This window comes from Falco rusticolus, chromosome 9 (genome assembly GCF_015220075.1).
Source record: "Falco rusticolus isolate bFalRus1 chromosome 9, bFalRus1.pri, whole genome shotgun sequence".
In the NCBI taxonomy this organism is placed as follows: Eukaryota; Metazoa; Chordata; class Aves; order Falconiformes; family Falconidae; genus Falco; species Falco rusticolus.
In genome coordinates, this window is record NC_051195.1 from 47,849,437 (window position 1) to 47,871,690 (window position 22,254).

The following is a 22,254-nucleotide window of genomic DNA, read 5'->3' on the forward strand; positions in this document are numbered from 1 at the left end:
ACATATACATTCGATCCCGCTCTGCTCTTTCAAAGTAAGTAGTACACCTGCACACTGGGGATGTCTGGAGTGGGCTAGGATTTTCCTTTGGGCTTTGGCAAGCAGCCCAGACTGCCTCAAAAAAAAAAAAAAAAAAAAAAAAAAAAGAAAAAAAAAAAAAAAAGAAAAAAAGGCCTCACCATGTGTAAGGAACATGTGTTTCATTTGTTCGTACCTAAATGACAAGGGAATGGGTTGAATGCAAAGTCAACTAAGACACTAACTCTAACTTAGGATGTTATGTTTCTGTGTTGGGTCTACTCTGTCCTCGCTGCAAGGAAAGGCTATGTGCATAAAAAACAAGCTTAGAGAAGTGACAGACTTCAAAGAGTTGTCCCACAAAGATGAGACAGAAGCAATAAAGACCTAAATTTCAAAGAAACAGCTTGATCACTGCCAGGTCAACAAGAACACAAGCCCACCCCCCTGCCTGACCAGTTTGTTGCAGAGCTTAATTCTTCACCATCCTCTTCCTCGGTGCGGTGGTTCTCCCGTGAGTTTGGCTCAGATGAGCCTGTACTTCCTAAAACAGTTTGCTGCAACAATGCAAATCAACCAAGCTTTTTGTCTATAGAAGAGGGATTTTTCCTGTCTCCAGGATTCTGTTCCAGAAATTCACTTTTATGCAAGTAAGGCTAATTGGTGTGTCACCTCCCACACAGAACAAGGTTCCCAAATTAGCGGGGAAGGGGAAACATGCACCGATCCGGGCCGGTGGCACGCTATCATACTCTGTTCTCAATAATCACTTTTCCATATTGCATAGCAATGCTGCCAATGAAGTTCAGCTGGAAGCTTCTCCCCAATAGCATGAGCGTTTGGCTTTCCCCCCATGCTCAAGTTGAGGAAAATCACCTTCCCCAAACATGTCCAGCTCTCCTCTTCAGTACCTTTCTAATGCACTCTGGGTCCCTTTGTTGTGCCTTTTCTGCTCCTGAAGACCTGTCCTGCTGCCTGCTCCCTGCAGACATCCATGTCCACAACGCCGCTGCAAACCTTGGCATGATGTCACTGGAGAGGAGCAGGTTTCCAGCATTACATCACCCTGTCTGGGCTCGGCCATCAGCCTCCTGCACCTCAGAGTTTCCATGGAAGAAACCAAGCCCCCTCCTTCTTCCTCCCATTATCCAAGGCGGGGGAAGCAAACTACAAATGAAGCCATCAGCCGAAAGAGTAATGACACTACACCTAACAGCATCCATCATGTGTAGCGAGCCTGCCTGGGCTGCTCCCTGCCACCATTTAAATATCAGACTCTGCCAGGTGACTGTCAGGAACAACCAGACACAACTCTGCTCCCCAAACCCCACAATACCTGCGGCGGATGGAAATTCTTTTGTAGGATGAGATTTGCTTTCCAGGACCACTCCGTTTTCCTCCTTAGCAGTTCCAACCATTTACCCCACTCTGCAGGAGGTATCCCAGGCCAGAGTAAGTTGAGCAAGAGCCTACCTGTCCTCTCTGTGGCATGGCCCACGACAGCAGTGACGGAGAGCATGGTATTGCTCAGCATCTCTCCCCAATGACAGTTCCTCTCAGCTCCCACCCAGCATCCCTGCCCCCCCCACCCCCCCCACCCACCCCCCCCGAATGCAAAAGCTCATCCCAACCAACTAGCATGCAGGAGTCCCCAGTAAGGCAACCATCAGGCTCCAAACTGCCTATTTGGACCATAATAACAAAAAAAATTTTTTATTCCCCACTTTGCCAGCCCCTGGAGCCATGGCACATCACTGCTATTGAAGTGACTATCCAGGAGCAGGCAGGGAAGCCAGCGGTTCCTCAGACCAGGGTGAGGTCCCAAGTCCTTCACCGGCCATTAATCCTGGATTTTAATGCCTAAGTGCCCTATGTCGGCAGCATTCACCGTGCTCTGCTAACAAAATTGTGAGGAGGAACCCCTCCAGAAGAAATCACTGGGGGCTGGATGCCTTTTCCCATTTACCATCCTGCACACAGGCTCACAATGGGTGAGCAGGGCTCCCTGCAAACTGCATCTCACCACCAGGTTCCTCAGGGTGCTCTGATGCTACCAGCGCTTGAGGGACTCAGCCTGTACCTGAGACAATTACACATTAAACAGGCTAAGCGGCATGCTTGCCCACAGGTACTGCACAAATGGGACTGCGCAGTGAAGCATCTATTAAAAAGCCCTTACAGTGACACCAAAAGGGCTAAAACCCCTTTTCTAGGCTAACGGGAGACACCAGCGCTGAGGCCAGGACAGGCAGCCAGGCACACCGCTATTACACACTGCCCGGCTTCCTGGGATTCTGCTTTCTCCCCATCTCCTTCCATGCAGAATCAAAAAAAACCAAACCAAAAGCCTAAAAATAATCTCCTTAACAATGCTGTTAAGGCAACCTGCATCAGAAAACAGTCCGCAAAGAAAAGAGGAGGTCCAAAAATCAGTGTGCAAAGCACTGTGACTCTCCTTTGCTGGTAACAGCTTCATTTAAATCACCTTTTACTCTTCCCTTCTGAGAAGCAATGCAGATACGAAGCCCTGGTATATGCATCTGGGCACATCCTCTGCTGGACGCAGGAATACAGAGTGCTTTGGATAACTACAGCTTCCCCTTAGCACCACCTCACACAAGATCAGCAGGGCATAAGGGCCACTCCACCTTAGTTTTTTTAATTACAGCACACCCCACATGCCCCTGATTGCAGAGGTCGGGGGAGGATTACTCATATTAACTCACACAGGTGTCAAAAAGAACCCCAGACCCCCAGCAGCCAAAGCCCATCAGGCACAAGGTAATGCTGTAAGTTAGAAGCAGCCTCCACCCAAAGGCACCCTTTGCCTTGAGGGTAACACTGCACAGCACCCATCCCGAGGTGAAACGTCTTGCAGGAGGACCCAGGAGGTCTTGACTCTGGACAAACTGCAAGAAGCTCTACGACCATGCAGCTTCCTAGGCTGATGTTTTAACCTGGCGATATTACAAGATAAATGATGCACTGCATAACCGTTAGACATCAATAAAAGTACTTTTATGATCTGTTTGAACAATAAAGCATGTCTACCTGCACGCTGTGTGCTATCAGAGGCCTGAAGGCATTTGATACCAGCAAACTGCAGTAATTACCTACATATGCCAATGCACAGTTTCTTTCAGTTTATGAAATGAAGTTTACCACTGACCAAAAGAACCCATCCCCACCCCACCCCCCAAAATCAAGAAAAGTTAGAAGCATTAAATATGTGTATTTTGTGATCATGACTAATAAGGCTACATCATTACAGGCAACCCTGACCTAGTCACAAATCTTGACTGCAGTCCAGATGGCTAAACTGGCAATTACCCGGCAAATCTAAATGAAAAACAAGAGTTTCAGCTAAGTGTATGCAAACAATTAATCTGATGTTTCCACGCAAACTCTCACTTTCCTTGCTGGCACCTGACAGTGAGAGGTCAGATGAAATGGTGTCAGTTTAGGGTTGAAATGAAACGACCTGAAGCACAGACTTAACTTTTACAAGCTGTTTTGCAATTCTTATTCTGGATCCAGTCCTGCCCCTCCCTCGGTACAGACACACTGATAAAACCAGATGACGTCCCTGGGCACCTGTGTAAGACGATGCTGTGCGTGAGACTTTGCCAACTCGAGCCAAATATCACATTTGGGTTTTGATTAGACTGACTGCATTGCTTGGACTCTAGCACAAATATCTCACTATTAATTGCAAACCCATCCAGAGGAATAATCTTCAATAATTGTAGACATTTTCTAGGCAGCATTGCTCTTCTGGAAGAACCTGGTTCTGTGATTTAATCCATATGTCTCAAGTGCACCGTTTTGCTCAAGAGGATCCCTTTGAAAAAAACAAAAGCTGAAGAAATGACGAGAAAACCAGTGACTAAATGGAGAATTATTAGGAGACTGGGGAAAGCTACAGACATCTTCAATAAAGAACCCTAATGCTGGCTCAGAATGTTTTATTTTCCATCATCTCACACCATGGTATATGCTGGTGGTGTAAAACATTGACTCTTTGCACTCCCTGAAATGCTCTACAGCAAAAGAGGTGAAATCAGATTTGGCAGGACCAGGAAAGCAGGCAGCCAGAACTGTAAATTAGCTTCTTTCAGCAGTCTGCCGAGGAAGGGAAAAATACACGGGAGCATGGATCTGTGGCGCATCTTGACAGAGAAATTCACCTTAGTAAAAAAAACCCAACAACTAATTAATTAAAACAAATTGCTTTTTGAAAGTTAACAAAAACTTAATAAGCACGAGCTCTGCCCAGTTCTTTCCTGACCCTCTGGGCTAAGCCCAGGTCTTACAGAACATGATGGGTTCCATGCCACGCTCATGAGAAGCCTCACTGAACTCAGCGAGGCCATTATGATGGTTTGAAGATATTGGGGACCTTGGTGCTTCCTCCTGTACACAAATAAGTGTTCCCTCACACTTCACACCTCGGCACTGCTGTTTATATTTGCACAAGACCCCCCCAGCAGCAGGAACAGCCAAGACAGCCGTGCCAAAGCAAGCTTGCATCTAGATGTGACTCAGGCATGGATTCAGCCCCGAGGCTCCCATGGTATGTTTGTCCCTGTGAGCTCAGAAGTCTGCAAATTTTGCAGTTACCACCAGTCTGCCTTGCCCCAGCCTCCCACAGTAGTAGACAGAGGCTATGTGTACATGCTTACAGCAGATCTGCCTGCAAGAAGGGGCTCCTAAATTTTTCCACGCTCAAACACCAAAAAAATACCCTAAGATGCACCTACATGTATAGGAACCTATTTTCATTTGTACACCTTTCGCTAAAGCAAAAGCTATTGATAATAATCTTATAACCTCAGAGGTGTCTGAGAAAAATAACATACAGAAACTTTAAAAATCAGAGCACTTTCCAGAGCTGGAAATGCTACAGCCAAGAGCATGGGAAGGGAGGGTGAAAAGCCTGACAATAGTGAAATGAAATCTGGGATTATCAACCGCAGTGATAATTGTTCTTTAAGTGTAAACAAGGCAGAAGATGAAAAGAGAGCTGGCATTTCAACCCAAGAGCAACACAGCACCTGAACGGCCCCAATGTCTCTGCTAAGAGCATTGAAGCGTCTATTCTGCTTTGTCTTGTTGCACCTTGAAACATTCAACAGCCCTAAGAGCACCTCTGGCACCTTGCCCAGGCTTTCTGGCTCATCCCGGCACAAATTGCTTTCCCTCCATTTCTGGATGTCTTGATTTCACCAGTGGTCTTCAAAAACACAAAGGAGGAAAGAAAATAAAAAGCACCATCCTTTCAGCATCATCAAAACCCCAGCAGCACACCATATCTCAACCCAGGACAAGCTTTGGCACAAACTAACAACAAATAATTTGTCAGCCCCTCAGGGTTTCATGGTGGTGGCAGGATGGTGTCTGCAGGTGTCTGGGACCCTCTCACTTTGCACCATGTTTGGCAGGATCAGAGGAAACCACTTAGTTTTACAGTACCAGCTAGAGCAATGAGACACAGTTACGGCACTCAGCTGGGCAAAATAAGCTCCTCTTGTCTCCAAAGGAGCCAGCAGAAAAGGACATAAAGCTTGAAAAGCAATACAGACATGCACTGAGCTTTTCCACTTATGGGAAAACTAATATCATCTACACCAATACCAGACACCGCTGCGAACCAATGTTATTTCCAGAGGGTCAAAACACCAGTTACCTTGTGGGACAGTGCTGCAAGATTTTAAACAGGTGAACCAAGTATAATTTACATCAAATGGACTTGCCTGTTGTTAGGGTGTCCTCTGCAATTTTACCAAAACACCCACACCACAATTTTAATGATGCCATGGCCAGCTCTGCCAGCCAGGTGCACACTGTCAGCACAGCAGCCTCACGCAATAGCCTCTTCCTGACAGATCAGAAGACAAAATGGGATATCTAGCAGAAATATGAAATATGTCACCATCTGGGACTTTGGCAAGATCTGAACAAATTTCATTTTGTTCATCAGCCCATCGCTGTGAAGTGCTGGTCTACAGAGTAATGCTGAGCAGTAGAACAGGGCTGGACCACACAATACTGCAAGAACTAAACTTCTTTCCATGGGACTACATGAGATGCTTCAAAAGACCATCACAAAGGGGTGAAGTTCACCTAATGCAGCCCAGAGACAGTAACATTTACCTGCCACAGACACTGTGCAGCACTTTCCACGCATAAAGATCCTCCAGCTGTGGGTTATGGGATTTCTCAGTTCACTGCTGTAATACAGACTCTTCCAGGACTGAAACGCAGCCCAGTGACCTTACTGAGCCAGGGTCTGAACTTTGTTTCAACCCACATCTGCTAACCCAGAACTTCTCCAGCCCAGAGCCAGCTGAACTGCTTTTCCACCAGACCACCACAGCAAACAGCAGGTTGGAAAAAGCCACCCCATGGGGAGGTACCATCCCTGTGGTCCTGGGACACGGTGGCCAAATGGATTATGTGAGCTTCATGCCGTTGTGGCTAAAGATGTCAGAATTTTGTCAGGCTTTGGTTAGGGGTGGGAAAGAGACCGTATGCAAGGCTGACTGCTCACTGTGAGGGAAGGAGCAAGCCCCAAGGAGTTAGATGCTGTCCCCTGACCCCAGTGACAACTTGCGCATGGAGCAGAAATTCCTTGGCATGAGCATCCTCCACGGACGATCTCAGATGAAAGCCCACAAAGCACCCCAATAGCCTACAGCCAAGTTTGATGGGCGCAATGTGCAGCAGAAGCATACTTACAACAGCCAAGTAAACCCTCGGGCAGGCAAAGTGTTGGCCTGACAGTTGCTCAACTTATTCTCGGCTCTTCTTACACCAGCACAGGCTACCAGGGATCAGCCCAAGCAAAGGCTGACAGCTCAGCTCTGGGATCCACACCCTGCTGCCAGCAGGGACGGGCTCACAGCTCCAGTTTCTCGTTACCCATGCAAGAACTGATAGGGTCCTGCACAAAAAGGTGACTCCTGCAATGACCACAGGCACTAGGCAGCTCCTGAGGCGCATCGCTGCAGAGTGGAGGCAGGAGCAGGGTCATCACATCCCTGGGATTTTTTGGAAAGTCTCCCTGGGTTTCAAGCAGAAGATGCTTTGCTTTCTGGGAAAGGGACTTTCCCAAACTTCATCCTCTCTCTGTTCCTACGCCTAATCATTAGACTGTGCTAGGACTTTGTTTCTAATGCATGTTTAAAAAAAGCACATCAAAAGAAACAGTTAATCCCTCTAAAAATGAGATAACATTCACATGTCTTCTAACTTCCTTCCAGCACTGCTACAGCCACAGGAACGCTGCTTACTACAGCCTGCAAGCGGAGAGAAAGTGTTTATCCCGCACCATGGGCTATTTCTTTTCTCCCCTTCCCCTGCAAAAAGCCCTTTGCTGTCTCACAACAGCATCCTCTCAGTCACAGCTTGAAGCCGGCCACCACTTCCCAACCCCGGCGTGAGAGCCTGTCCTGACATTTGTAAACTTCTGTTTTGAACAACAGCTCAGCACAAAACTTAACTTGTATAACCTAGGCTCCGGGCTTGGCCCCTTTTCAAACCTACCCAGCATTCCCCCAGCCGTACAGAGAGATCCACACAGCCTCCAAACTAATTGAATTTTAATGAGAGGAAGTAGGGGGTTTTTTCCACTGGAAGAATGTTGTGCTAGAGAAATATTTTGAAACTTCTCTAACCTTCCCTGCCAGGCTTTTTCTGCAGCAGAGCACGAGCGAGGGAGTCCCCATCGGGGCACTCGAGGGATGAATGCAGCAGGGCTGCTCCACTTGCGACCCCAGCTAGACCCCCGAGCTTGAATAATTATAATTTTCAAAACAAAACAAAAAGCGTTTGGGGTTTTATTTGATTTCAGCCCTGACAAGGAAGAGTGAACTCCCACTACTTACAGCTCTCGCTGATTCGTGCTGAGGCACAGCCCGTCCCAGCCCTCCCATCCCACTCCCAGCTAAACTGGGTTATTTTCATTGCCAGCAAAAAAAGCAACAAACATGTAAAAGCCGGGCAACTCCACAGGTCCCAAAAAGACCTGGGGAACATCTTCTTAGCTAAGGTTTGCAGCGCAGTCGCCTGCAGGATGCAACGGCTTCATCTCTCATCATTGTGCATTCAGTCCAAAAATTATCAGCTTTCCAGGAAAACCTAACTTTAACAGTTTACACACATTTCCCACTGTTTTGAGCCACAATTTTCCCCTATAGAGAAATGGGTTTGCTTGGTTCTGCTTAGGCTTGCAGAAAGAAGAAAGGAAGGGCCAGAGGAAATAAAGTTGCTGAGATATGAAGGAAATTAGGTTATAGTCCACTGCCTTCATGAAACCTATTAATTACATTCATGTAAAGCTGCTGGCATCTTGATTAGCCTGTGTGTGGATATGCCGAAAACCCTCTTTGCCTGATGAGCATTACAAAAGAAAAAAGGGCAAATACCAGAACTAGAGGTAGCTTTTTATATACATGCTGCACAGCATCAGTACATAAAAGATAGAGGAAAAAACATGCTTGGTAATTGTCCAGTTCTCTGTAAGCGCCTGCAATGATCTTGTAACTACATCCCGTACCCAGGACGGGCTCCAGTGGAGGGGAACACCTGCTCTGTTTTACCCCACCTCCCAGGACTGAGGAGGTTTCATAAGCCCTCTGAGCTGGTACCTCCCAGGTAAGTCCTTTTCAGCAGGGGAGCTGTGGCCAGCCCCATGGGATGGGCTGACAGCAGAGCTGGGAGAGCTCTGCCACCCGTAAATGTGCATCCCCTTGCCTGGCAGGGGGATCAGCGGTCCTAAATTCAGGTGAGTGATAAAAGCCACCCCGGAACATCTCAAGCTTCAGGAGCAGTTTTGGAAACGGTGTTACTTTGCAAAAGGAAGTAGTCTAAAGTGCAGGTTTCTTATCCAGTTTGGAGGTGCTACAAGATCTCTAAGTGGCTCCCCAATTTATATAACAACTCCACTTAAAATAAGGCAACCAGTGCTGAAATTTTTGGCAGAATGTCCCACACTTGCAAAAGACACTCCAGTGGCCATTAAACCCAGCTTTTACTTTCCGTTTTAATTGTTAAACTTCCCAGGGAATGTCTATTAATTGAATACAATTTAGAGATTCAGCTCTAACTCTGTAACTGGGATTTTGGCAGCAAGGGTCAGCCCATGCATTCTTGCTCTGTTTACAGCAGACCAGCTCCCAGATGTTGGTAATGCTAAACAGACTGGAACCCTCCTCCCGAGCAACAGCAAAATGCAGACAAGAGCTGGCTTCGCTATGGCTGTAATTATCCACTGATAAGAGACGTTCCCCATCCCTTGCTGGGTCAGGGAGGCCCATGAGATACAGCTCTTCCTCCACATAAATGCAATAAAAGTAAGGAGATGGAGATTAATAGGTCTGAGTTTACACTTCACTGCACTGGCGCTGATTTCAGGGAAGCAATTCTACCTTGCAAGAAAGACCAGAGACAAGATTCTTATATACTTGAAAGCCTCAGAAGTGCAGCAGACCACAGAAGTTGAGATTGCTAGTGAAATATATGTATTAAACTAGTTGCTGAACTATGGGAAGACTACCATATGTACCTTGTCTATAAATAATCCTCTCTCTCTTTGCTTAAATCAGAAGAGCTCATGGGAACATGCCACCCATCACGATTTTGGTTTGCTTTTTAAAAGCAGTTGCCGCGTGGGAGGTGACAGGGCTGCCAAACAAGCTGTCGAGGAGAGTCCCCTTATGTCATGGTGCAAGAAACCAAGAATCAATGGCCAAGGCATGGGAAAAGAGCAAATTCCAACAGCCCCAGGGAGAGCTGTGACTTGCAGGGGAGCTTCTTTCCTCAGCCTTCATTTACTGCCCCTGCAACTTTATCCAGATCATAACACAGGGATGAATGAAAACCTCACGAGCCCTTCCCATGCTAAATGAGCCGAGAGCACAACAGCTACAGACCTACAAAATCCCAGGGCAGGAGCTGGTCTAGAACCAGTGCAAGGGCATAAAAGCAGAGGAGCTCACTCCAGTCAGTCATCTGGCCCACTGCTTTCATCACTACTGCAGAAAATATTTACCTAGTCAAAACAAAAACTAAAAATAAAATAATATTATAAAATTCAGATTACATACCATGGTGTTCTGTTACGCAAAAATCCAATACTAGTTTCAAAAGATGAGCTGTAAATACCTCATCAGCCAGAACCCAGCTCATCATCTCTGTGGAACATCTTCAGACCTGCTCATTGTCATGACTTACCTCAAAGACTTCCTCATCCAATATCCTTGTTCCAAATACAATGATGCCATTGACGTCAATGATGGGATGGTCACTTCGGTCCAAGAACTTGGTTATCTTCTTTTTACAGTCCAGAATCAAGGTGACATTTTTCTTCTGCACGCTGATAGCTACTCTGTGCCACCTAGAAGAATACAGTCCACAAATGTATTAAACAGAGCCTTGGGCTTTCAAGAACAAGGTAATGACTGCACAACAGTGAAGCTTTCATAAAGCGATATTCTGCAAACCTTCATGCCAGCCATCGTCTGCAAACATGTGAAAATCATCCTTGGGCAGACCCTAAAGATTGCATTAGAAATAGAAAGGCTGTATTGACAGATGATGCCATTCACTTCTCATCCCTCCAAAACAGGTAGGAGGGTGCCAGTTCTGGCTTCAACAAGAGGCAGAAGAAAGAAACCACACCAGTAACTCCCTGCCTATCCCCCTCTTTCCACCCTCCTTAAGTCCTGCAAAAAATTCAGTGTGGATTTTGCAAGACAAACTGATTTCTTAAGGCCCTTTGCAGCACAAGTCAGCAGTACTCCTGCCTCTCCACAAGTGTCAAGACAATTTGTACTGACCGGTGATTCACACCTTTTATACGTGCAGCATATATTCACCGGAGGGCAAAGCTCAAAAATGGGACACTGGGCAGCAGTCAAGTGTGTATGTACATTTATATATGCACGACTCCTATTTTACACAGTTTGCAACATGCTGGCATTGACATAAACAAAGTACCATTTTTTTTTCCTTTGTGCACAAAATTTCACTTACTTGCCATCTGCTAGGTTAATGCCTCTAAAGAGAGGATAGTCTTCTGGGCCTGGCTTTCCTGTATGGTCTTCATACAGGAATACAGGAGATCTACCCAACTCCACACCAATTTGCTGGATCCCTTGCTCATTGTAAATTGAGATCAAGAAGGACTGACCTCCTTTCTTCGCTTTTACAGTGGTTAGAATGGAGAAGTCCTCTGGGAATGGGGAAGCTGGAGTGGAAAAGCAAAGAGGTTAGTCAGGTTTTCCTTGAAAATTAAACCTTACAGAAACAGTCCCGTTGTCTAATAACCCATGGGGAGACCTCTGGTTTCTCTCTCCAGATGCATGCACATCTGCAACCCTAAGAATTTATACAGGGTGGCATCTTAGTTGCCAGGTGAAGATCTGGCTTTCCCCCAAAGCCTGTTGTGATACAGGGTTGGGATGAGCTGCAACCCCAAGCAGACTGCACCAGCAAAGCTGGTGTAGAGCAGTGTCCTCCAAGGTCTACCTGCTCTAATGGCACGTTACAAACCCAAGCACAGAACTCAGCATCTCTGAGGATCATTCGTTTATGATAAGAAAACCTTTTTCCAGCCCTTACTGCGACCTGGCACAGTGCCAAAAGCCATCCCACATTTGAACTTGTGAGCAAAGGATGGCAAGGGGTCTAGTGTTTTGGGATCAGCCCATAGAGCTGGGGAAAGAGACATTCTGAAAAAGCTGTCCATTTACATCTGTATTATTTGCACCTAAGCCTTCCTTAGTATGCTCTAGAGCTTTTTATGAGACATGGCAAAAAACTTTTTGTCGTATACCATGAGGTTCCCAAATTAACTTAAGATGTCAGAGGGATGGAGGAAATTAAGCATCCTGTGCCATTTAGGCACACACAATATTGAAGGGTTTTATTTAAGGAGTAGGGAAGTTGCATCAGGTTTTGCCTATTCCAGACAAGAACAGAGCATTCTGTGGCTTTGGCTTTCAGCGGTGGTGCAGACACAAGAATCTGAACACAGAAATAAATCTGGCAAATAATTTGTCTGCCTATTAAAAAGCACGTAACAAATTTCCCAGCTTTTTCTCCACTCAGGAAAGCAACCCTGTCTGATGTCAGGTGATTCCTGTCTGTAGTTTGGCAAGGTTTGGAGGATTAAAGCAAATAAAGTACGGAGCGGTACTGTCAGTACAGAGGCAAAGCTCTGTGCAGCAGAAGGGTCAATCCCCTGCAACACCAGACAAATACATTTTAAATTTCAGGTCAATATGGGCATCAAGTCACACCCTGTGCAGCATATAACTCCCCTGCTTGGGTTTTCGCTGCCATTCGGACTGGAAAGACGAACCCAAATGGAAAAGCCTGGATGAATATCCCAAACAGAACATCTTAAAAACACCAGAAGTATTGGTAAGGGAGCTTTCTTGAGCAAATTATTGGAAACGGCACCCATTGAAACAGAGGGTACACACAGCCCATAACCTCCTCGATGCTGGATGTCAGCAGCGTGAGACTTGAAGGCTATCTTTCCTTTAAGGTCCAGGCTTTCAAAAACAAGGATTGCATTGTACCCCTGGGTATCGGCTTGAGAAATCTTAAACCATGGCAGGGCAGAGTAAAGTGGGGCAGCCCCGCCACGGGCGCAGTGGGGTGTGTGCCGGGACTGTCCACATGTGTGGCAGCCGGCAGCACGCAGGGAAGGGAACACCACAATGGAGCAGTTTTAAACTGCAGATGCAGAGCTGCATAAACCACAAAAAAATGTCAAGCTCAGTGCCCACAAGCTTCAAATAGATCCCCTTTAACCCTTTCAGGCTTTTCTTAGATGGTATCCCAAGGCTGCATCAGGGATTTTGACCCAGGGAGGGGACCAGGAAGATGGGAGCAGGGAATTCTTCCAACCACAGCAAAGCTAGCGAGTTCAAACGCTAAGAGGCCAAGAGCTTTCCTCTTTTGCCTGGGAGTTGCTTTAACTTTTGTTAACAAACCAGTGTTTTAAATGCCTCTAGCTGCCTAGCACAGGGCTGCATCACCCGGTGGTGGAGGAGGCAGGAGGCACGGGCAGGCTGGGTTGCATCAAACCACAGCACTGCTACAAACAGCTTGTGCAAACAGCAGAAACCGAGGGAGATCTCTGAGGATACCTACAGAGACACACACTGTTTGCACCGACTTAATATTCCTCACCTTAGTTAAATAACATTTGGAAAGAAGCACAAAGCAGTATCCTGAATAGAGGACTCGCAGGCAGTAATTAAATGCCATGATTATAGCCTGATTTCCCCCTAGGACACAGACCCAGATATTTTGCAAATGCAGGCATCTGATTATTGTGCCTCCCATAGGATGCACTGAGCTTTATCTCCCTCTTGCCGTATACAAATCCTCCTGTAGAGCTGAATCAAGACCATACGCCTTCCTGGTTCCAATTACAAGCTACAGTTTTGGGCCTTTTATGTAAAATAGTTCATGTCCAAAATTTCATTATGAATCCACAATACAGTACCTTTCAACTTGGACAAGCTGCCAACTCATTAAAAAGCTGCTTTTAAATTTTTTTTCATTATTATTAAAATGTCTCCATGGTGATGTGAGTTTCTCAACCCAAATAACCATAATGGATGAATTATAGCTGACATTACTCTGTTACTGCTCTGCTGTCCTGGCAAAATAACAATGCCTTCACTGTCATAGCCAGAAATGACCCAGGCTATTGAATGATGTATGAAAACACATCCACACAGACAGCGATACTAATAAATACATCATAATAAATATATGAAGCACATAGAAATTGACCCAAATCCCCTTAAAGACAATGGAGACACCCCCCCACCCCAACAAAGGGTTTGGGATTAAGCCCTTATATTTGATTCACTTCAAATGAGCTCATGCTGGGAGATGTGGCACATCCATCACTGAACGGCACTGCACCAATGCTGAATTTGGCTCAGCATCACTCTTTTACCCCATGGCCAAATCCTTTCAAATTCACTACACTCAGCCTCCTGCAAGGCAGCAAAGGGTTAAGACTCCAATTTCGCAGATGGAGCCACAGAAATTGCTGAGGAGGTGCAGGGTGGGCACAGATCCCTCCATCCCACGTGGCTCCCTGCACAGCACACCGATGTCACTAGCTTCACTCGAGCAGACTGCATCTGTGCTATGCCCCAATATGCAAACCAGTAGAGCCAGGCTGAGTTCCTTCTTTCCTAAGGACCACAACCAGGGATAAAAAGCTTTGGTACAATCTCATGGTCTTCAAAATAGGAAGAAGGTTCCAGCTGTCCCTAACCCAGATTCTGCAGGTGTATCCCAACACAGCCCAAAATAAAGAGCCCTGCTGCTGATCTGGGCAGAACAGGAAAGCTTTAGCTGCTTAAATAGCAAAAAATCAGCAAAAACAATGAGCTGATCCAGTTCCTGACACAAACACAAAGTGGATCTGCTGTGCGAGATGGTATCATTTCCAGGGCCACTTTTCAAAGGAAACAGCTCTTCAACAGTGTCACCAACTTCTGGCCTTTTTCTTCATCTGAGAAGACTCTCAGTTTTGGATTGGCTTGTTTTCCTCAGAGATGACTGTTCAAGCTATAATAGAGATTTTTGAGCTCTTTTTAAACATGTGTATACATATATATATATGCAGACACCCACAAGCAGTGTGGAGAATACAGAGTTTGCTAGAAGAATGCAAATGACATTTTGCTGGCTGCCACTGAAAACTTTGCCTTTCTTGCCTCCGCTGGAAGAGCATGGTTTTTGCTGGGAAGCAGAACTTTAGGGAGCAAGGACAAAGAGCATCTCAGCAGATTTTCTCACTCTTGTGAGCTTGAAAAAACAGACAAGCTTTCTAAAATATATATATAGATATATCTTGCTTTGCTGGCTGTGGCTGTGGCAGCAGAATGCAAAGCCCATAAAATTACCATCTTAGAAAAGCACTGACTTCTAATTAGCACAAAATATTATGTGCAGTGTACATTTGCCTAGGGTGCTCTATAGCAGAGAGGGAAAGTTATGCTACAACCCACCCGCCTGTTAACACGAAATCACTAAAACCACATTTCCCCTGGTACATTGCACTGCAATTACTCTGTTATCTTTATCTCCTCTCTCATTCATTTGGTGGTGTGAGCTGAAGTCACATCTAGTTATGGAGATGTACTGAGAAAACATCTGTTGATCTGATGGAAAACACTGGGGGTTCTTCACTTCATTCTTGCCTTCCATCTCCTTAGCAAGCAGCAGAACAGACTCAATGACTTTGGAAGTCTCTGGAGACAGGGCTTCTTCAACCACCCTGTGGTTGTCCAGATGATGAAATGATTGAAAAGTTGCTTGATGACACCAGGGAAACACCATCCAGATCTTCTCACCCAAGGAAGACAGTAGATGCAAACTGAAAACTCGGTGAGGACATGCAAGTAGGAAGATGGGACAAACCCAAGAAAATCTACAATGCTGAGTCCTCCCCCGTGACCACGATTCAGTTCTTCACGCTGTTTTGTGTTAACCTTTGTCACAAGGGGTATCATCCAGTCTCTTTTTTATGACAATTAGCCAGAATACTCTATCCTTTTTTTTTTTATGTATCTTGAGGTCACCACTGTTAGCCGGTTTCCGTAACACAATTGGCTACAGCAATACTGGAAAGCTCTCGAATCCACTACAGCTGTATGTTCCCAGCTGGAACCATTTCTTCAAGTGCTTCTGAGCCTGAAGATACCAGCTGGGCTAACACTTGGAGTCATTTCAGACACACAGAAAGAGCACACAAAAGCTGTTCAACACATGCTGGGGAGGTTGGGCTGATCTTGCCTTGGGACAGAAGGATGGGCTCAGAGGCCACTGCAGGGCACTTGCAGCCTGTCCTTGGGACAAATATTCCCCATATCCACAGGGCACAGCCCTCTGGGATGTGAAGGTACAGCCTGGCAGAGGGGTGCAGCTGGACACTTGATGTATTATCTATGGTCAGAAAAGACTGTCCTGCCTTGGGCAGCAATAAAAACAAATACACTGTTCTGCACATGCTGAAACAGGGCTAAAAAAAAAAAAAAAAAAAAAAGCAAGCAGGTCCTTTGCTAAGGGTTGACCAGGCGACAAAGGGCTACCAGCCCACAGCTGATCTCATCTTCATGTCAGACTCTCAGTTTGTATGCAAGACACAGGGCATGCTCCTGCTCACCACGGAGTAAATATAATTCACCTGCTAATTGTCACAGCAGGGTAATAATGAAGTCTGAAAATAACCTCAGTAATAACACATGCAATGAAAGAAACAGAGGACTGGAAGATGCAAGCGCATCGGCAGTTCACCTCCGAGTCCTCATTTAGGCCATTGACAGCCTGGGTCTGATAGATACAGCAAGTTAATTAAAAAGAATTGGTAGTGGCATGCCACATTACCTCTGATTTAGCTAATGCATTTTATGTCATTAATTCTTTCACAAACACCAAAGGAGAATGCATGCACCTGCTTTGCTTAAGTTACTGCTTCACAGATGAGTTACATGCAGCATCTTTCTGCCTTGTTGCTAAACCTCTCTCAGCAAAGGCGCTTTTCTCACCAAACCCAGAAAATCCCACCATGCCTAGTCCCAGCACCCTTGCACCCTCCCCTGTAAATCAGGGATACAGCAGTGCTCCTGTATGGCTTTGGAAGGAAGAATTCTGATGTTGACTACATGTTCAAGACTGAAGCTCTCAGGCACTGAGAAGGTTTAGGTCCATAATTATGTCCAGCCTTTTTACGAGCACATTTTACTCCACAGTAGTGATTGTCTCTTGGCCTAAAAAATTAAGCTCCAGTGCATCCTCAGTGACAAATGAAATAGTAGCCCACAAGCTCTTCAAGGGCTTTATGAACTCCCACATCTTAGTGGCATTCTCTAATGAACCTCTGATTTCTTCAAACAACTGTTCTTGGGACATCTGTTCTTGTGGGGCAGTCTATTATTTTTATATGGTGATTATTTGTGTTATGAGAGACACCACAGCCACAGAATAAGACCCTACTGTGCTTGGCACTCCACAAACGCAGAACAAAACAGTCTGCGTTCTTTTGCATCTTCCAAGTCTCTCTCCCCAGCTGGATGTCACTGTGTGATAATGAGACAGTAGAAACTTTCTAATATAGGAGGGAACAGATGTAGGCACTGGCCGCATCTTCTGTGGTGAAACCCGCCACTATGTACAAATGCAGTAAGAAAAGAACCTACTGTAATGTTATTTGATTACTGAAAGTTTGCAGCCCCCTGAAACAGTAAAATCACTCCCTGCCAAGGGAGCATGCAAGCACACTTAAAAGATGAAGGAATTATGCAGTGCCCTATACATGCCTGTGGAATCTGAGAAAAAGGGTCAGATGGCTACATACGACAAAAAGCTGTGGACTCACCAGGATACAGCTGCTTTGTCGGTGCACTAAGCTGAGCATCTTTTGTTACTCTATAAGCAACATCTGCTTCTTTTGAAGATCTTCTGCTTGTGCAAAACCCTGTTGTTTTTGTTATACCATCAGGTAAATTATGAAAATCTAATACCTTCAAGAGGTCTGCAGGTTCAGCTGTGGAAAAAGAAAAGGAGACAAGAATTAGCAGGCAATAGGACTGGTACTCGCTTACTTGCTCAGATCCAGATCAGTATTAGCCTGCACCCCACAAATCAATCATCACAATTTTAAAAACATGAAATAAGTTTTCAATACGTCTACAAATACAACATTAATACCAGCTTCAAAGCTAGGATGTTGTACTGCTGGTCAAAGACACTAATTCAACGCAGAGACGAACAGTTGATCAGCTGTCTGCACCGGGGCAGCAGGGAGAATATACCATCTTATTAGCTACAGCAGTTATATTTTCTGGATGTCTTCACCCAATCTCCATCATTCAAGCACATGCTGAAGACTAAGCATTAGACAGGAAATTCATGATCTGAAAGAAAGCCTTTAAATCAAGAGCTTGCCAACATTTTCATTCTTTTTTTTCTTAAACTGGTTCATCCAAAAAGTTATTTGGAAGCAAATACCTGAGCAAGCTTCCCTGAAGGATTACACGCACCATGCAAAACAACTGCATGCGAAGTCACACTAGCTGGGATAACAGCTAAACCCACAAGACGCACCTCAGGGTACGAACAAGTTATGGCAGAGCAGCATCCCAGCACAGCGCTTTGGTGCTTGTGGGCTGGCCGTGCTGCCAGCAGGCTCACCCAGACCCTCGCAGGGTTTGTGCACAGTGTCTAACTCTGCCCAGGGTGCAGCAAGGCGACACAGGGCAGGGATGCAGCACAACTCCACTGCAGGCAGCCAAGTGTCCCCCTCTGTTAACTCAGCTCAAGCCCAGGCAAGTCCCGTTAAATAGTTCCCCCTCTCTGCCAGGTATTCCCCCCTGTGACACCAGAATTATACGCACAAGCACCAGTGTGTATAAGCAGACAGAAAGCCAGCAAAACACATATGCTGCACAGAAGAGGAAAAATCCGCGTGGACATTTCGACTGATGACATGAAGAAAAAGGCTCCTTCCCTCAACAGCCCTCCTTGACCACATCCCGTTAGGCTCATATCCTGGGGCTCCTGCTGCTGCAGACATTAAGCTAGTTAATGAAGGGAGTTTGTCTGACACCCAGTGCTCCCCACACCAAACTCAGGGCCAGTTCACCTTCAGATATTCAGGTCTCTAGAGCATCAATTAAGTAATGCAAGTGATACATCTCACTAACTTCACAATCTGGTCTTGCTCACATCAGGAGATATAGTGTCTCCAGAAGTGGAATATTCAGATCTGACTTAAAATGCTTAATTTGAATTTTGACTTGATATTTGGAGCAAAGTGCTGTCAGAAATATGAGCCACCCAACTCAACCCACCAGCAGTATTCAAAAGCAAATGTCTGCCTGACAGCTCCATTTAGCCTTGCCTGGGCGATATATCACAGCTGTATCCTTTTGCTACCTGATACATTATTTTTCCCAAAGAGTGATATTATTCGGATCCCTCAATGACAGCCACACATTACATAGTCTGATGTCTGCAATGATACCCAGGACTAACCCCCTGGTCTGGCTGCCCCAGCTTCCATCAGGATCTCAGGGCATCGTGCCATGCTGCATGGCCAAGGGTGCAAAGCTTGTTACCAGTTTGCAGAATGATCACAAATAACCCAGCTACATTCAGGAAGGTGCATGGCATTTCTGCTACTGCAAAAAAGGGGACAGCTCCGAAAAGGGCAGGAAAATACAGGACTTCTTGCAAAGGGAAAAAAAAAAAAATTGGCCTCACATTAGCATCAAGCCTATTACTAGAAAGACCAGAGAGGAAAGAGGGAAAGGATTTGCAAGGGATTCGCCATCCATGGGGAAGGGCTACAGCGTGGCCATCAGCACCGAATCCAAACACCTCAGCAATGGAAAGAAACAGCATGAACAAATCTTTTACAATATAAAAGGTTTTGGTTACCAAGATGATCGGCCTAATATTTGGATGGAAAATTCGTGTACGTTGTTCGGCAGTTTTTACAAGTTTCCACAACCCTGAGGATTTTGGCTCTCAATGAGAGATTACAAACATATGGCAAACCCAAGTCAACACTGCAGATAAACCAGCTGAGAGCTTGGCCTGAGCAGCGTACAGCTGTAACGTTTCCTCATCTCTCATTCTTGTTAGACAGTATGCGGATGACACACATTTGTCTAAGCTGTCCTTGCCGCCTGGATCTTCCTGCTGCCTTTCAACCATGTTTTACTTCACACAGAAATATCTGTATACATACAACCCAAGCTGCGTTTAAGCAACTAAAACTACAATAAAACACCAGTTCTGCTTCCAGTTACCTCCCTCTGCTCCAAGAGATTCAAATCAGCCAGCTCCTAAGCTGCCTCCAACATTTATTTAGGGAGGAGAAGGGAAAAAGGCAAATGCAAGGGGGAGGGGATGTGAATTCCAGACTCCTGACATCAGCCCGGTCCCCACGCAGGGGGATCTGAGCCTCGCTTGCAGTGCTGCACATCAGCCATCCTGCGGACAGTAGCCACGGTGGGGCTGAGGAATCTGCAGGACCAGAAACGCCTGCAGAAGAATCCATCATCCAAAAGCTCAGCTGCTGTTATGACAAAAACTGTGTGAACATCATCTCCTTTGGCAAGGGAGCCCCAGCTGACACCAGAGCCAGCCATGGTCACCTCTCACAGGAAACAAGTATACGGTGCTGGGCGAGTGAAACGCTGCTCATTATCACGATCTTATAGCTAAAATTGTGGAGTGTATTGACAGGAAGGAAGCACAACATGAAAACTGAAGGTTTCACCAGCTCTGTACCTCAACAGAATGACACTACTTGCAAGCCATATGGCAATTGCTGGCCAAAAGCTCCAGCAGCGGTTATAGCAAGGTGATGGGCGTCCAGGGGAGCTGGACCTCCTCCAGAAGCAACCAGCCACGAGCAGGTAGCAGGCTCCGTGCTCCAGCTCCTGCCCCGAGCCCTCTCATCTCCCATCCATCTCAGCTCCCACCCATCATCAGCGCCCTGGTACAGAACTTCTCATTTGTAAAAGATGATTCAAGCATCTGCCTGCCTCCCTCTGCTGCTGTGAGCCTCCAAACCTATCACGCAATTAATCTTCATTTTGAAGGAAGATCCTCTATACCTCCATAACTATGATGGATTAGGTCAAGGCGAGATACTAAAGTAGAACAACAGTCTGGGTATTGCACAAACAAACTGCAAAGCATGCAGGTAATCAGCAGGAGAGGAAATACCTTCTGTTCACAGATGTGAGCAAGTGTCCCACCTCTGCTTGCTCCTGGAGATCAAAGAGGAGGCAAGGAGCCAGCTGAAGCCCTATAGACCACTCAATGTTGCACTTCATCACTAAGAGCATCCGTTTGAGTAGGACTTAAGCAGCATAAAAGTATCCATCTCTTTCCAGAAAGATGGACTTCACACAGGAGCAGCTCTTATTCCTGTCCAGCTAATCAGTTTGTTTATTTCCCCTTGATTTTTCAGCCCGAACTAAATGTAATCTCCTGTTAGGAGCTCTGACAGCATCATGCCCAGGACAGAGACGGAACTGACCAAAATCAGGCTCTACAGGATATTTCTTACAAGCTTGCACTGGGCTTGGCCTTCATCCAAGAACTGAATTAGCTGTTGCTTTATGAAAGCTTTTTTTTTTTACTTGCTATTTTATGAATAACATTACTATGCAGCATTACACACAGGATCATTCTTTCACTCGATGCACAGGGCTCCCCTAAGAGACCAGCAGCTCAGTCCCTGCTGTGCTGGAGAAGGGTATACAAAAATATATAGCCAGTATACAAAGAGGCAAACCCCAAACATCCCAAATTAGACCAAAATCAGACCAAAGGCTTCCCCAAAAGCATGTACCTAGCAGCATGTACAGCCCTTGAAAAAGACCCAAAAGGAACATTACTTCTCATTTTAACAGTGGAGATGAGTGCCTCCCTGACAAACCAACAGTGGCAAAAGGAGGAATTAAATCCTTAATTCCTCCATGTCCAACCAAGGGTTTAACCACAAGACCAATCCTTCTGTGTTAATCTGATTTCTAATTATTTAATTACCTGTTAAAACCTGGAACAGAGGCAGCTGGTATTAAGTTTATAACTCTACCCCCACTTAGCAGTGGCCAAAAGCCACTTTTTTTTTTTTTCTTTTCTTTCTTACACTTCCATATTAAAGCAAATTCAGCAGCATCCATTGAAATAAACTCCCTGGCTTTGGGCTGGGCACAGGCTCCAGCCAAAACATGGTCAGTGTGGCCATGCCCTGCCACCCTCAACGACGGCCAAGCCACCTGCTCAGACTGAGCTGTGGGATGCAGGAGCAGAAATATCCCCAAGGAACTCCAGAGGAAACAAGACCATCATTAATCATCATTAACAGCCCCAGGCAAATATTAGACCTCACTGAATGCCCCTGCCTGTGGGCAAACCCCATTCCCAGCATGACTGGGTTGTCCATCCTCACCTTTCCTTTCCTTGACTGTTCTTTAAATCAAATTTTAAGAGGGAAAGAGGTCTTAAGCCCTGCTGATCCTTCAGGACATGTGCAATAATAAACAAAGATTTTTTTATTATTTTTTTTTAATGCTATTACACTTATAAGTCACAGAGCAGAAAAGGCGACAACCAACCCTTGTTTAGCAGCTGCAGTAAAGGTCAGTTGAAGTCTTTCTGCACACAACCACT

General features: G+C 45.7%; 1 protein-coding gene across 2 annotated transcripts in view; it reads right to left on the reverse strand.

Moving 5' to 3' along the window:
* The window catches only part of COL5A1 (collagen type V alpha 1 chain), a 160,382-nt gene that overhangs the window by 104,612 nt on the left and 33,516 nt on the right, over nt 1–22,254 (reverse strand). For both annotated transcript variants that reach the window (XM_037399981.1, XM_037399980.1), the window contains exons 2-4: nt 17,438–17,605; nt 11,053–11,266; nt 10,252–10,414 (exon numbers count right to left, since the gene is read on the reverse strand). In XM_037399981.1, coding sequence (XP_037255878.1) covers nt 10,252–10,414; nt 11,053–11,266; nt 17,438–17,605 — 545 coding nt within the window. The remainder of the gene's footprint in view (nt 1–10,251; nt 10,415–11,052; nt 11,267–17,437; nt 17,606–22,254) is intronic.